Here is an 18,337-nt window from a genome sequence, read left to right on the forward strand (position 1 = left end):
GAGCCTTGTGTAAGATATCGTGATGGTTTTAAATATTTACAAAAAAGTAAATAACCATGTTTGCAGACTATACCTGGTGTATGCCCGAGCCTTGTGTAGGATATCGTGGTAGTTTAAAATATTTACATAAACGTAAATAACTTTGTTTGCGGACTATACCTGGTGTATTCCCGAGCTTTGTGTAGGATATCATGGTAGTTTTAAATATTGACATAAAAGTAAATAACTATGTTTGCGGACTATACCTGGTGTATTCCCGAGCCTTGTGTAGGATAACGTGGTAGTTTAAAATATTTACACAAAAGTAAATAACTATGTTTGCGGACTATACCAGGTGTATGCCCGAGCCTTGTGTAGGATATCATGGTAGTTTTAAATATTTACATAAAAGTAAATAACTTTGTTTGCGGACAATGCCTGAGGTATGCCAGAGCCTTGTGTAGGATATTGTGGTAGTTTTAAATATTTACATTAAAGGAAATAACTGTGTTTGCTGACTATACTTCGTGTATGTCCGAGCCTTGTGGGGGATATCGTGTTAGTTTTATATATTGACATAAAAGTAAGTAAATATGTTTGCGAACTATACCTGAGGTATGTCTGAGTCTTGTTTAGGATATCGTGGTAGTTTCAAATGTTCACATAAAAGTACAAAAAAACTATATCTGCCTATATATGTCCGAGTCTGATGCAGAATTTCTTTTCAAATTAGGTAGCTTTGAATATATTCATAAACATAAAATATATATGAACGGACTACTTAATGTATGCCCGCGACCTGTGCAGGATATCTTTGTTAGTTCTTAATTTTCCCGAAAGTCAATAAATTTATCGCTTGTTGAAATCTTTGATAATCGTTTACATGCATTACATTCAAGCTATTCCTAAAGATAAAGAATTTCAATGAAATATCTTTTTAAATTTTTTTTTTAAACAATGACGTAGTTTTCTCTTGCGATCTTTAAATATAAAGTTTGAATTATGCCTAAGAGTTAGTATTAGGTGATACACAAATTTGAGATTTATATTAAAACGTTTCGTTGACATGTTTAACTTTCCTATGTGAGTACAACATGTCAATGCTTGACTGTACCCTTGTTTTTTAAGAAATGGCCTGGGCCGTGAAATTTGAATTTTATCCTGAGCGTTAGCGAGGGATAAAATTAACGAATATCACGGCCCATGCCATGTGTAAATTTCCAAAAATCTATGACTTCCATGAATTATTTCGATTCCAATAGGACATATACGGTCATTAAAAAACTGATGCAATGGTAGGAACGCTGTGTGTGTGGCTGTTCTATTTTTACTCCCGGTTCAAAAAAGCTCAAACATTCATAAAATCTGTAGCTTGCATGGATTGTTTCGTGAATAACCGCTTGAAAAAAATCTGTATAATTCTTTAAATTCTCAAACCCAACATTTGCCATTTTTAATTTACATGTTTTTCTCGAAAGCTACCGTCAAATCTAAAGTTGACATTTCGTAACAAAGGAGCCGCCATGTTGACTTGCTGAAATAAGTAAATATGCGAAAAAAGGAAAACAAAACCCACCTTACAAATTAATTTTAATACAATATTATACGAATTTCAATGGTTCACGTATCAGAAAACGTTCAACTGTAGCGTTTTCATTTGTATGACGTCATGTTTTGAAATGACTTAAATGCGTCAAAAACATTAAAAGACTTTCGCGGAATTTTATTTTATTTTTATTTTGTTGATTTCTCCGAGCTCTCATGCATTTCTTCTTTTTATTATGCATCCGAATACGAATAAAAGTTATTTTGTCTTTTTTTAACTGCAATTTTTAAAACAATAAAATCGGCAAACGGTTTGCAAATAGGTTTCAATACATGTGGATTTACGTGGGAAGTATATAGTAACAGCCATTATTGTGTATATCTCTGAGTCTGCGCTAAGTATACATATATGGAGAATTTTATCACGGTGTTGTTTACAAAGCGAAAGAAGCACTTCATATAAGAATTTATTATCATCCCTATTACACACTTACTTTCGATTTCCTCTGTGAATTCAATATATCAATGACTGATTGTGTACCCTTGTTATTTTATTATTATCCCTATGACAACACTAACTTTCGATTCCCTCTATGAATACAAGATCTCAATGACTGATTGTGTACCCTTGTTATCTTATTACCCTTATAACAACACTAAATTTCGATTTGCTTTGTGAATAAAAAATCTCAATGAATGGCCGTGTACCCTTGTTATGTTATTATCACCCCTATTACAACACTAACTTTCGATTCCCTCTGTGAATACAAGATCTCAATGACTGGTTGTGTACCCTTGTGATTTTCCTATCACCCCTATTACGACACTGACTTTCTTTTTCCTCTGTGAATACAAAATCTCAAAGACTGATTGTGTTCCCTCATTATTTTATTATCACCCTATTTCAACACTAACTTTCGATTTCCTCTGTGAAAACAAGATCTCAATGACTGGTCGTGTACCCTTGTTATTTTATTATCACCCCTTTTACAACAATAACATTCGATTTGCTCTGTGAATACAAGATCTAAATGACTGGTTTTGTACCTTTGTTATTTTATTATCACCCCTATTACAACACTTACTTTCGATTTCCTCTGTGATTACAAAATATAAATGACTGATTGTGTTCCCTCATTATTTTATTATCCCCCTATTGCAACACTAACTTTCGTTTTTCTCTGTGCAAACAACATATCAATGACTGATTGTGTACCCTTGTGATTTTATTATCACCCCTATTACGACACTAACTTTTAATTTCCTCTGTGAATACAAGTTCTCAATGACTGACTGTGTACCCTTGTTATTTTATTATTACCCCTATTACTACACTAACGTTCGATTTCCTCTGTAAATACAAGATCTCAATGATTGATTGAGTACCATTGTTATTTTATTATCACCCCTATTACAACACTAACTTTCGATTTCCTCTGTGAATACAAGATCTCAATGACTGATTGTGTCCCATTGTTATTTTATTAGCACCCCTATAACAACAATAACTTTCGATTTCCTTTGTGAATACAAGATATCAATGTCTGATTGTGTACCATTGTTATTTTATTATCAACCCTATTACAACACTAACATTCGATTGCCTCTGTGGATACAAGATATCAATGATTTATTGTGTACCATTGTTATTTTATTATCATCCAAATTTCAACAATAACTTTCGATTTCCTTTGGGAATACATGATCTCAATGGCTGGTCGTGTACCATTGTTATTTTATTATCACTCATATTGCAACATTCACTTTCGATTTCCTCTGTGAATACAAGATCTCAATGACTGATTGTGTACTGTTGTTATTTTATTATCACCCCGACTATAACACTTACTTTCGATTTCCTCTGTGAATACAAGATCTCAATGACTGATTGTGTACCCCTGTTATTTTATTATCACTCCGACTATAACACTTACTTTCGATTTCCTCTGTGAATACAAAATATCAATGACTGATTGTGTACCCTTGTTACTTTATTATCACCCCTATTACAACACTTACTTTCAATTTCCTCTGTGGATACAAGATATTATTGACTGATTGTGTACCATTGTTATTTTTATTATAACCACTATTACAACACTAACTTTCGATTTCCTCTGTGAATACAATATCTCAATGGCTAGTTGTTTACCATCGTTAATTTTATTATCACTCATATTACAACACTCACTTTCGATTTCCTCTGTGAATACAAGATCTCAATGACTGATTGTGTACCGTTGTTATTTTATTATCAACCCGACTATAACACTTACTTTCGATTTCCTCTGTAAATACAAGATCTCAATGACTGATTGTGTACCCTTGTTACTTTATTATCACCCCTATGACAACACTTACTTTCAATTTTCTCTGTGGATACAAGATATTATTGACTGATTGTGTACCATTGTTATTTTTATTATAACCACTATTACAACACTAACTTTCGATTTCCTCTGTATATACGAGATATAAATGTCTGATTGTGTACCCTCGTTATTCTATTATCACCCATATTACAACCCTAACTTTCGATTTCCTCTGTGAATACAAGATCTAAATGACTGATTGTGTACCCCTGTTATTTTATTATCACCCCGACTATAACACTTACTTTCGATTTCCTCTGTGAATAAAAAATATCAATGACTGATTGTGTACCCTTGTTATTTTATAATCACCCCTATAACATGTATAACAAAACGAACTTTCGACTTTCTCTGTGAACATAAGATCTCAATGACTGATTGTGTACCCTTGTTATTCTATTATAACCCCTTTTACAACATTAATTTCCGATTTCCTCTGTGAATACAAGATATCAATGACTCATTGTGTACACTTGTTATTTTATTATAACCACTATTACAACACTTACTTTCGATTTCCTCTGTGAATACAAGATCTCAATGACTGATAGTGTACCCTTATTATTTTATTATCATCCCTATTACAACATTAACTTTAGATTTCCTCTGTAAATACAACATCTCAATGACTGATAAGGTACTCTTGTTATTTTATTATCATCCCAACTGAAATATAGGATCAAAGTGGAGTTGTCTCTCTTATATGCTTCTTGTCAAAACGGACATGGGAGATAACAACTATTGTCTTAAACGTAATTGAAAGATAGACAACTCATTATTATAATAATTTAAAATCTGAAAGATAAATGTTTATAACAAGCTCCTATTTTCCTATGCTGTTTACGTTTCTTCATTTTCTTTGAAGCACATATATTTTGAAATATATAAAATAAAATACCTTTACAGTGTATTTGAATTAGGCCTTTTTTACATCCATTCTGAATTATATAATGATATAATGTGATACAAATATATAGCATGTTTCTATTTACTAGTCTATAACTATTTTTGAACATCATATCCTCAACCTTAATATTTGCAACTAGATATTAAAAAAATAAATATCCACCAATCACTAAAATAATTTGTCTCTGAATATCTTATAAGTGACTTTAGAAAGAATAAATAGAAGGTCAATGACTAAGTTGAACTTTGAAACTGTAAATTAAATAGAAACTATTTTTGTAAGCGTTTTTCAATGATTTTATTAAACAGTTATTTAATGTCGGGAAACATTTACATTTAGTACTTCATTAATTTGTGTTATTCAGTTCGACTAAATATTATTTAAAGTCGAGTGTAATGCATCATTTTATATGATACTACGTTATAATAAATTATACATGTGCATAGGTCCATTGAGAATTTATAAAAGGTTTATATGTTCTGTAAACAAATTATTGACTGCAAATTATGCAAAATTACAGAAACGTGTTTCTAAAAACACTGTAAAATCTGTTTAAAATCTAACAACAGGAGATTGACAACCGAGTCCCTTATAAAAACTGATAACTATGACAATTATTATTTCGTTCTGTCAATACTATGGAATAATGTCAGTCAACTGATTAACAAAAAAACTTTTATATATTCCATTCCTTTTAAATGCACACGCTCATGGAAAAAGAAACGCATTTTGTAAATAACGTATATAATTGTTATTTGGGAAAATCTGTAGTCAGCATAAATTAATTGGAGGCAATTTGTTCACTAAGGTCTGGTTAAATAGGAAACTATTTGTACATTTAAATACGTATTATCTGCACATTTCTACATACATATGTTCTATATTTCTACAAGAAGAACAAAAATCATAGAATCATTCTTTTGTCTTAGTAAAGGCCGGCTAAAACTTATAAGTATTGACTAAAATTAGTTAAAAGATAGAATGAGGAATGATGCCTCTTCCAAGCAATCTTGCCTCAGGATATCACGTATCACGTAGTGATGACTTCTGACCAGACTGAATAGTTTATCTCTATCAATTGATGTTTTAAGCTACATTTGTACTTTCATTAACAGAACTGTACTGGTGATTTATCATAAAAAATTAGAAAAAAGATTTGAAAAAGAATCAGTACTATATTAGGGGGGAAGGGTTACGGGAAATATAAAAAAAAGATGTGGTATGATTGCCAATGAGACAACTGTCCACAAGAGACCAAAATGATACAGCCATTATCAGCTATAGGTCACCATACGGCTTTCAACAATGTGCAAAGCCAATACCGCATAGTCAGCTATAAAAGGCCCCGACAAGACAATGCAAAACAATTCAAACGAGAAAACCAACGGCCTTATTTATATAAAAAAAAAAATGAACGAAAAATGAATATGTAACACATAAACAAACGACAACCACTGAATTACAGGCTCCTGACTTGGGACAGGCAAATACATAAATAATGTGTCGGGGTTAAACATGTTAGCGGGATCCCAACCCTCCCCTAACCTTGGACAGTAGTATAACAGTACAACATAAGAACGAACTATAAAAATCAGTTGAAAAAGGGTTAAATTATCAAATGGACACAAATACAAGTGGACGTGGACGGGTACTTATACATCCCGACACAAAAAGACACAATGAACAGATATGAGAGTACTCGCAGTTATCTGACAACAAGTTCAAAGCCACTAACAACTCATAAAAAAATCATGCATATAATACTACACTATCAATCCGTACACATCCAAGATCCAATGGATTTAGTGTAAAGACGTCATAAACAGCCAGAGAAAAAAAATGACCTTGTGCAATGCAAAGTTACAGTTACCGACAGATTGTAGATCAATGAATATGTATATGTATATAACATACTAGTAATATTTAGTTAGCTTTTAATTTACTGATAACAAAATCAATATGTATACCAATAAAACAATATTCAATGATCTTATTACAGTATTGAATAGGTAACCTTTTAGAATAAGTTTATTTGAAGGAGCGACAAGTTTACATGGATCATTTCTAAATTTCCGGGCACGGTTAACAACATTTCTGTTAAAATGAGGATGTGCTATCCCGTTTGAAATACGTTTTCTACAGGTACAAACAAACTTCAAAACCAAATCTTTATATCTATGGAAAAATTTAGTAAAGGTTTTGGGTTACAATAATTTCTTGTTTTGGGTTACAATAATTCATATTTTGTAAAGAATCACACTGAATCTTCGAGAAAATATATTGAAGATGAAATTATCAAAATGCTGGACTTTTTTATCGACAAAATATTTGTTGAGTTTGGAGGATTTATATTTCAACAGACAGTCGGTATTCCAATGAGTAATAATTGTGCACCCTTGCTGGCCGATTTGTTTTGTACTCGTATGAAGCAGAATTCATTCAGAACATTCTAAAAGACATAAAGAAAAAGCACCTTGCGAAATTCTTTAATTTTACTTTCCGATATATTGATGATGTTCTATTATTAATTAACCCATATTTCAGCCAATACTTACATCTCATATATTCCAGTGAACTTGAAATTAACGATACTACTGATACTAGAAGGACTGCTTCAAAAGATCAATAACTGAATATGTACCCTTGTTATTTTATTATCACCCCTGTTACAACACTAACTTTCGATGTCCTCTGTGAATACAGGATTTCAATAACTGATTATGTACCCTTGTTATATTATTATCACCCCTGTTACAACACTAACTTTCGATGTCCTCTGTGAACACAAGATCTCAATAACTGATTATGTACCCTTGTTATTTTATTATCACCCCTGTTACAACACTAACTTTCGATGTCCTCTGTGAATACAGGATTTCAATAACTGATTATGTACCCTTGTTATATTATTATCACCCCTGTTACAACACTCACTTTCGATGTCCTCTGTGAAAACAAGATCTCAATTATTGATTGTGTACCACTGTTATTTTATCATCACCCCTGTTACAACACTTAATTTCGATGTCCTCTGTGAATACAACATCTAAATAACTGATTATGTACCAATGTTAATTTATCATCACCCCTATTTCACACTAACTGTTGATTTCTTCTGTAAATACAGGATCTCAATAAGTGATTGTGTACAATTGTTATTTTATGCTCACCCCTTTAGCAGCACTAACTGTCGATGTTCTCTATGAATACAAGGTCTTAATAACTGAATGTATACACTTGTTATTTATCATCACCAATATTACAACAATAACTATTAATTTCATCTGTAAATACAAGATCTCAATGACTGTCTATACTTTGTAGTGACAACTGTCGTGTGTGGTATTGTATACATTGTTTGTAATTATAAAATAAAATTGTAAGTATATGAATACATTTTTGATGAATAATATGTATATTGGTTTTACAGGATAGTTTTACACCGTTACTCTATGCTGTACAGGAAGGACATATAGAGATTGTAAAATTCTTGGTGACAGCTCAATGTGATAGAGAGGCAAAAACCAAGGTAACCAAATATATCATCTTATCCTACTTTATATTGAATCAAAACAATTGTGTTGTAAATAATACAGGTAAAGTTGACAACACGTACTTCTTAGTAAATATAAAATGTCATGTTTACTTGTCTCGTCAAATTTTATCAGAAACAAACATAAATGACCGAGTTTGTGTTACGACAAAAACATTATGTTATTTAAATCTAAATAAACTTATTAACACGAAAGGGCTGAGAACATGTATGAGTTAATTACTTAGTTAGATAGAAGTAATCAAATGTAAATCATCCTTTAATTATTAAAAATACTTACAAACAATGTATAAAGTCAGATCTTAATTTACTCGTTTTATCGAAAAAAATCTTGATTCTAATATTTCATTCATTTCTTACAACCAACAGATACGAATCATATGAGGCATGTTGAATTTTGTTTTCTGATATTGTTTTGATTTTCCGTAAACATCTGAATACATTTATTTGATACGAAGTTGAGCTTGCATTTTAATTTTAATACTATTATTTAAACTGGAATAATGTTTTCAAATCAACCAATATTTGTAACATTGAATTAGATGCGACTTTCTTCACTGATAATCTGTTTCCTTACATTTTGATGTACTTGGTTTAGAAGAAGTTGACGATAATACGTTCATGTTAAATTATTACTCATTTTAAATAAGATCGATCTACTGTGATTTCGTTTTAAATCAAAACCTTAATCAAGGTGTTCTTACATTCAATAGATTTGTCTTTACAAATGTTTATTTACTTGTTTTATCAAATGTTTATCAATTATTAAACATAGTAAAGAACCAAGTTTGTTTTTATTCATTTGTCAATGAAAGTTTCATTTTTCTTGTCTAATCATCCTTGACCACATAACAAACATAATAAACATACTAAAGAACCAATGGTGTTTTCTTAAAAACAAAAAAGATAATTTTATTAAAATCTGTTTAAGTTGTCTGAATAAAAATTTAAGAAGAGCCTGTTGTGTTTACTCCTTACTCAGACAATATTAAATTTACAGATCTGAAATTAAACATTTAATGGAATAAATTGCTATAAGTTTTACACTTCTCTTAAAAAAAATATTTCAAATAAAATCTAATGCAAGTTATTACTGTTCGCAACATGATACGTGTTGTGTTTTATTTTCTAACTTTCTTATAGATATGCGTCTGATTAAAATTGTTTATTAAACGTCGATGAGATCAGGTTGTGTTTATATTCCAAGTTATATACTATTTATTAAACAGATCTAATATATAACAACAGTTTCTGACAACACATTTTTTGTATCATGTGTATCTAATACTGTAGTATGTAATTTCAAAAATATAAAAAAATAAAATAAAAAACAACATTTTTTTAAATATTGAATTTATGTTATAGTCTGTCTCAGTTGAAAAAATATAGTATATACATTAGTTTTAAAACAAATATTTTGAATGAAATATAAACACAATACATAATACAGGGTGGTTGAAGTTCGGACAACTTACATTAGGACAGCCTGTTTATGTGTTGTTAAAGTATAATATAAATACAAGTGTGACTCGGATTTGTATTAATATTTGATAATTGATTTGTATGATATATAATATGCTGATATTCATTACTCTATCTGATCATACTCGGTTCATACGGTATCACCATCATTATTATTATTCATTAGACAGGTACAATGGCCAAAGCATATTTAATAGAAAATGTATAGTGTTACTTTACTTACCTTAACAACTGTAGATTGCAAGTCTGTTAATAAAGAAAATGCAATGCCCCATAGAAACTCCCTCTTATGCTTAAACTGTGACACTTTTACTATGAACTTTCATAAATAATTAGAAGCTTCATCAATAATATCCTAGAACGAAAAGTTATGAGCTGATATACAAAACAATGTCAGCAAATCAGAAGACGCGTTACATCTAAAATTAAATTATTGTTAATTTTTCTAACGAATGATATTTGTATCTAAACATTTATTACAAAATTGTTTTAACTGACAGTTCTGAAAGTTAACAACATCTGTTTAAATAAAATGATACAGGTAATAAATTAGTTTTACCTAATTTAACGGATAATCACTTGACTAGTCTGATCAAACTGCATCAGATAGTAAACATGGTAAAGCGCCAAATTTGTGTTGTCAGATTTTTGGATTTTTTTTTTTATTAAGATCTAAACTAACTTGCTGATAATAATATTTTGTTTTAACTCCTGCATGTCCTTGGTCATATAGTATTTAAATTCTACAGTCAGATCTAGTGAACTTCATATTCTAATAATAGTAAATACTTGTACAAATTCCATGAAGGTGTAATCAACCAAACTATGGTACGTCACATCCGGTAAAAGGTCGAAAAAATTATTTCCTTAAATTTGACGGTTTTAGGTAGTTAATCTTACATTTTATTGCAGTACAACATTTCTTTTTCATCAACATGTGTCTAAGGTATTTCAAAGCACCATTACTTTTTTGTTTGTGGTTTTTATAGAATATTTTGTAAACTAGATGTTGTGTGGTTACTAAAGCTTGTACACAGGTTAAATAAGGGGAGAACTTTGATTTGTTAACTTCAAGTGATGGCTATTGTCTTATATGTAATGAAATGTTATGTGAATAGTTTTCTGTAGTACAAGACAGGATAAAACTGTACTCATGCCAAGTATTTCTTTATTTAAAGCGAAGATATATTCTGCACATTTTTTTAAAAGTACAAATTTACCAAAGACTGATAGGGGAAATCAATGGTGGTATACACCTAAAACGATTCTACTTATTGTATTGAAATGACTCTATCGATGTTAACGTTTACGCATTATTTACAAACAAAAGGTTTTTAAATGCAATCTAAATATTGATCCAAATCATGTGACACATGTTGTATTTTTATTACAGATCGATGAGATCAAGTTGTTATTTCTACGTTTGACATTATCATGATTATTATTTAATTGTATCTGATGACTGACAAATTTTGCCATCATAAAAAAAATGTATTTGTTTTGGATATGTCTCATTTGTAAGAATCAATTAATACATAAACTTTATACATTATTTGAAAAATATTGCAAATATTCAGTGTTAATATTTCACCATAAAAGTAGGTTGCTGTTTTGGTGCTAATTTGAGATTTTTCTTTACCTGATCAAAGGCGGCTGTGAAAGAGAATCAATGTGTTAATCAGATACTACATGTTTTATTTTGCCAAGTGACATATTTTTTTTGTAAACAACTGATCTTATCTGAAAGTAAGAATAATATAACATTGGATCTTATTTAATTGTTTTTTCAACAAGATTTCATTGGTACTGATACATTTCTTAAAAAAACGTTTTCAAAAGACAGATCTTGTGTTAGTTCTATTCTCTTAAATTGAAGATGATATACATGTTGTATTTTGTTGTCATATATTTTGGTTTTTGTAAACATCTGATGATAGTTGGCCGTTCATTAGTAACAAGAACAAATGCAATAATTAATTTCTCTAAAGTATAATCCTCTTCAAACTAAATATTTACACATCACCTTGCTACATTCACACATAAAACTATCCTGAATCTTATAACAAAGTTAAAATTGTGTTTTCTTTCGTACCAATTATTAAACAAATAAAGAATTTAAAACATATCTTAATAACTACAATTCTTAATGTATCGTATTTGTATTTCGATATATTGCATCGAAACGGATAAAATAACTTAATATACATTTTTGTAAATTCTTTTGAAACAAACGTTTTTTTCATGCACCCGCAACTGAAGGTTGTACGAATATTCTTTTGCCTTCCGTCCGTCCCATTATAGGTATATAGATATTTCATATAACTCCACCACCAGTTTGAATCCTAGGAAATTTTCACTTTGTTGTCTGGTTTTTTTCAAATATTGAAGATGAGCATGTGATAGAGTTTTGTTTTTTTATCAAAAATTTCTCTTTTGGGATATAATAGAATGTTGTCATTTTTTGCAGTATTCCTAAGTGTTTCCAGATAAATATCTCCTCCCACAGTTTGAATGCTAGAAAGTCTTCCTTTGCTGGCTGTTTGTTAATATATTGAAGATGGTTTGCATGTGGTCAGGGTTTTGATATGTATTTTTATTTAATATTTTTGGATAAAGTTGAAATTTGTAATGCTTGGGATATAAGTACTAAAACGTTATATTTATTTAAAAATAACACGTTGCATCTCTAGGGGCATTAATTGTGTCTGAAAGACACTAAATAAAAGTCCTATATTGACTTTCTAATAATACAGATACTTCAGAGTAGAGTGCGGAGGCATCACTTCGTCTAGTTTGAAGATGACTATTGTACAAGAAAACATGGTGTTTATTAGTTTTAATGTAAAAAAAAAAGTAAAATAGTTGTTAGTATGTTATGTCATTGAACACTAATTATTGTGGTATATATTTTACTTTATGTATTTCACATTTTTTTACAGTTTCTGCAATGTTGATATCTGTTATATGTTGTTATTACAGAAAGGATTAACACCATTATTGGTTGCTGCTTTTAAAGGACACTTGTCAATTGTACTATACCTGATCACTGTTGGCTGTGTTAGAGAAACAAGATCCAAAGTAATGATTAATATTATCTCATCAGTATAATCCTACTCCTCTCTTCAATGAATCATCATACGTCTTGTTGTTATTTACACAGGTTTGACAGACAAGACGTTATCTTAAGTATAATTCTATTCTTCTTTTCATTGAATCAGCATACGTCTTGTTGTTATTTACACAGGTTTAACAGACAAGACGTTATCTTATGTATAATCCTACTCCTCTTTTAACTGAATCATCACACGTCTTGTTGTTATTTACACAGGATTAACAGACAAGACGTTATCTTAAGTATAATTCTACTCCTCTTTTCACTGAATCATCATACGTCTTGTTGTTATTTACGCAGGTTTGACGGACAAGACGTTATCTTAAGTATAATCCTACTCCTCTTTTCACTGAATCATCATACGTCTTGTTGTTATTTACAAAGGTTTGACAGACAAGACGTTATCTTAAGTATACTCCTACTCCTCTTTTCACTGAATCATCATACGTCTTGTTGTTATTTACACAGGTTTGACAGACAAGACGTTATCTTATGTATAATCCTACTCCTCTTTTCTTTGAATCATCATACGTCTTGTTGTAATTTACAAAGGTTTCACAGACATGACGTTATCTGAAGTATACTCCTACTCCTCTTTTCATTGAATAATCATACATCTTGTTGTTATTTACACAGGTTTAACGGACAATATGTTATCTTAAGTAAAATCCTACTCCTCTTTTCATTGAATCATCATACGTCTTGTTGTAATTTACAAAGGTTTCACAGACATGACGTTATCTGAAGTATACTCCTACTCCTCTTTTCATTGAATCATCATACGTCTTGTTGTTATTGACACAGGTTTAACGGACAATATGTTATCTTAAGTAAAATCCTACTCCTCTTTTCATTGAATCATCATACGTCTTGTTGTTATTTACACAGGTTTAACGGACAATATGTTATCTTAAGTATAATCCTACTCCTCTTTTCACTGAATCATCATAAGTCTTGTTGTTATTTACACAGGTTTGACAGACAAGACGTTATCTTAAGTATACTCCTACTCCTCTTTTCATTGAATCATCATACGTCTTGTTGTTATTTACACAGGTTTGACAGACATGACGTTATCTTAAGTATAATCCTACTCCTCTTTTCTTTCACTGAATCATCATACATCTTGTTGTTATTTACACAGGTTTGACAGACAAGACGTTATCTTAAGTATAATCCTACTCCTCTTATCACTGAATCATCATACGTCTTGTTGTTATTTACACAGGTTTAACAGACAAGACGTTATCTTAAGTATAATTCTACTCTTCTTTTCATTGAATCAGCATACGTCTTGTTGTTATTTACACAGGTTTAACAGACAAGATGTTATCTTATGTATAATCCTACTCCTCTTTTAACTGAATCATCACACGTCTTGTTGTTATTTACACAAGTTTGACGGACAAGACTCTATATTAAGTATAATCCTACTCCTCTTTTCACTGAATCATCATACGTCTTGTTGTTATTTACGCAGGTTTGACGGACAAGACGTTATCTTAAGTATAATCCTACTCCTCTTTTCACTGAATCATCATACGTCTTGTTGTTATTTACACAGGTTTGACAGACATGTCGTTATCTTAAGTATAATCCTACTCCTCTTTTCACTGAATCATCATACGTCTTGTTGTTATTAACACAGGTTTGACAGACATGTCGTTATCTTAAGTATAATCCTACTCCTCTTTTCACTGAATCATCATACGTCTTGTTGTTATTAACACAGGTTTGACAGACATGTCGTTATCTTAAGTATAATCCTACTCCCCTTTTCACTGAATCATCATACGTCTTGTTGTTATTTACACAGGTTTGACGGACAAGACGTTATATTAAGTATAATCCTACTCCTCTTTTCACTGAATCATCATACGTCTTCTTGTTATTTGCACAGGTATGACAGACAAGACGTTATCTTAAGTATAATCCTACTCCTCTTTTCACTGAATCATCATACGTCTTGTTGTTATTTACAAAGGTTTCACAGAAATGACGTTATCTGAAGTATACTCCTACTCCTCTTTTCATTGAATCATCATACGTCTTGTTGTTATTTACAAAGATTTAACGCACAATATGTTATCTTAAGTAAAATCCTACTCCTCTTGTCACTGAATCATTATACGTCTTGTTGTTATTTACACAGGTTTAACAGACAAGACGTTATCTTAAGTATAATCCTAATCCTCTTTTCACTGAATCATCATACGTCTTGTTGTTATTGACACAGGTTTGACAGACAAGACGTTATCTTAAGTATAATTCTACTCCTCTTTTCACTGAATCATCATACATCTTGTTGTTATTTACACAGGTTTGACAGACAAGACGTTATCTTAAGTATAATCCTACTCCTCTTTTCACTGAATCATCATACGTCTTGTTGTTATTTACACAGGTTTAACAGACAAGACGTTATCTTAAGTATAATCCTATTCCTCTTTTCACTGAATCATCATACATCTTGTTGTTATTTACACAGGTTTGACAGACAAGACGTTATCTTAAGTATAATCCTACTCCTCTTTTCACTGAATCATCATACGTCTTGTTGTTATTTACACAGGTTTGACGGACAAGACGTTATCTTAAGTATAATCCTACTCCTCTTTTCACTGAATCATCATACGTCTTGTTGTTATTTACACAGGTTTGACAGACATGTCGTTATCTTAAGTATAATCCTACTCCTCTTTTCACTGAATCATCATACGTCTTGTTGTTATTTACACAATTATGACAGACATGACGTTATCTTAAGTATAATCCTACTCCTCTTTTCACTGAATCATTATACGTCTTGTTGTTATTTACGCAGGTTTGACGGACAAGACGTTATCTTAAGTATAATCCTACTCCTCTTTTAACTGAATCATCATACGTCTTGTTGTTATTCACAAAGGTTTCACAGACATGACGATATCTTAAGTATAATCCTACTCCTCTTTTCACTGAATCATCATACGTCTTGTTGTTATTTACACAGGTTTGACAGACATGACGTTATCTTAAGTATAATCCTACTCCTCTTTTCACTGAATCATCATACGTCTTGTTGTTATTTACACAGGTTTGACAGACATGACGTTATCTTAAGTATAATCCTACTCCTCTTTTCACTGAATCATCATACGTCTTGTTGTTATTTACACAGGTTTGACAGACATGACGTTATCTTAAGTATAATCCTACTCCTCTTTTCCCTGAATCTTCATACGTCTTGTTGTTATTCACAAAGGTTTCACAGACATGACGTTGTCTTAAGTATAATCCTACTCCTCTTTTCACTGAATCATCATACGTCTTGTTATTATCTACACAGGTTTAACGGACAATATGTTATCTTAAGTAAAATCCTACTCCTCTTTTCACTGAATCATCATACGTCTTGTTGTTATTTACACAGGTTTGACTGACAAGACGTTATCTTAAGTATAATCCTACTCCTCTTTTCACTGAATCATCATACGTCTTCTTGTTATTTACACAGGTTTGACGGACAAGACGTTATCTTAAGTATAATCCTACTCCTCTTTTCACTGAATCATCATACATCTTGTTATTATTTACACAGGTTTGACAGACAAGACGTTATCTTAAGTATAATCCTACTCCTCTTTTCACTGAATCATCATACGTCTTCTTGTTATTTACACAGGTTTGACGGACAAGACGTTATCTTAAGTATAATCCTACTCCTCTTATCACTGAATCATCATACGTCTTGTTGTTATTTACACAGGTTTAACAGACAAGACGTTATCTTAAGTATAATCCTACTCCTCTTTTCACCGAATCATCATACGTCTTGTTATTATTTACACAGGTTTGACAGACAAGACGTTATCTTAAGTATAATCCTACTCCTCTTTTCACTGAATCATCATACGTCTTGTTGTTATTTAAAAAGGTTTGACAGACAAGATGTTATCTTAAGTATAATCCTACTCCTCTTTTCACTGAATCATCATATGTCTTATTGTTATTTAAAAAGGTTTGACAGACAAGACGTTATCTTAAGTATAATCCTGCTCCTCTTTTCACTGAATCATCATACGTCTTGTTGTTATTTAAAAAGGTTTGACAGACAAGACGTTATCTTCAGTATAATTCTACTCCTCTTTTCACTGAATCATCGTACGTCTTGTTGTTATTAACACAGGTTTGACAGACATGTCGTTATCTTAAGTATAATCCTACTCCTATTTTAACTGAATCATCATACGTCTTGTTGTTATCTACACAGGTTTGACGGACAAGACGTTATATTAAGTATAATCCTACTCCTCTTTTCACTGAATCATCATACGTCTTGTTGTTATTTACACAGGTTTGACGGACAAGACGTTATTTTAAGTATAATCCTACTCCTCTTTTCACTGAATCATCATACGTCTTGTTGTTATTTACAGAGGTTTGACAGACATGACGTTATCTGAAGTATACTCCTACTCCTCTTTTCATTGAATCATCATACGTCTTGTTGTTATTTACACAGGTTTAACGGACAATATGTTATCTTAAGTAAAATCCTACTCCTCTTTTCGCTGAATCATCATACGTCTTGTTGTTATTTACACAGGTTTGACAGACAAGACGTTATCTTAAGTATACTCCTACTCCTCTTTTCATTGAATCACCATACGTCTTGTTGTTATTTACACAGGTTTGACAGACATGACGTCATCTTAAGTATAATCCTACTCCTCTTTTCACTGAATCATCATACATCTTGTTGTTATTTACACAGGTTTGACTGACAAGACGTTATCTTAAGTATAATCCTACTCCTCTTTTCACTGAATCATCATACGTCTTGTTGTTATTTACACAGGTTTAACAGACACGACGTTATCTTAAGTATAATCCTACTCCTCTTTTCACTGAATCATCATACGTCTTGTTATTATTTACACAGGTTTAACAGACATGTCGTTATCTTAAGTATAATCCTACTCCTCTTTTCACCGAATCATCATACGTCTTGTTATTATTTACACAGGTTTGACAGACAAGACGTTATCTTAAGTAAAATCCTACTCCTCTTTTCACTGAATCATCATACGTCTTGTTATTATTTACACAGGTTTGACAGACAAGGCGTTATTTTAAGTATAATCCTACTCCTCTTTTCACTGAATCATCATACGTCTTGTTGTTATTTACACAGGTTTAACAGACAAGACGTTATCTTAAGTATAATTCTACTCCTCTTTTCACTGAATCATCATACGTCTTGTTGTTCTTTACACAGGTTTGACAGACAAAACGTTATCTTAAGTATAATCCTACTCCTCTTTTCACTGAATCATCATACGTCTTGTTGTTATTTAAAAAGGTTTGACAGACAAGACGTTATCTTAAGTATAATCCTACTCCTC

General features: G+C 31.2%; 1 protein-coding gene across 1 annotated transcript in view; it reads left to right on the plus strand.

Annotated features, from left to right (window-relative positions):
• Positions 1-18,337, plus strand: part of LOC143052947 (uncharacterized) — a 605,057-nt gene that overhangs the window by 543,209 nt on the left and 43,511 nt on the right. Inside the window, exons 13-14 of the mRNA XM_076226129.1 lie at positions 8,234-8,332; positions 12,818-12,916. Coding sequence (XP_076082244.1) covers positions 8,234-8,332; positions 12,818-12,916 — 198 coding nt within the window. The remainder of the gene's footprint in view (positions 1-8,233; positions 8,333-12,817; positions 12,917-18,337) is intronic.

This window comes from Mytilus galloprovincialis, chromosome 11, assembly GCF_965363235.1.
Source record: "Mytilus galloprovincialis chromosome 11, xbMytGall1.hap1.1, whole genome shotgun sequence".
NCBI lineage: Eukaryota > Metazoa > Mollusca > Bivalvia > Mytilida > Mytilidae > Mytilus > Mytilus galloprovincialis.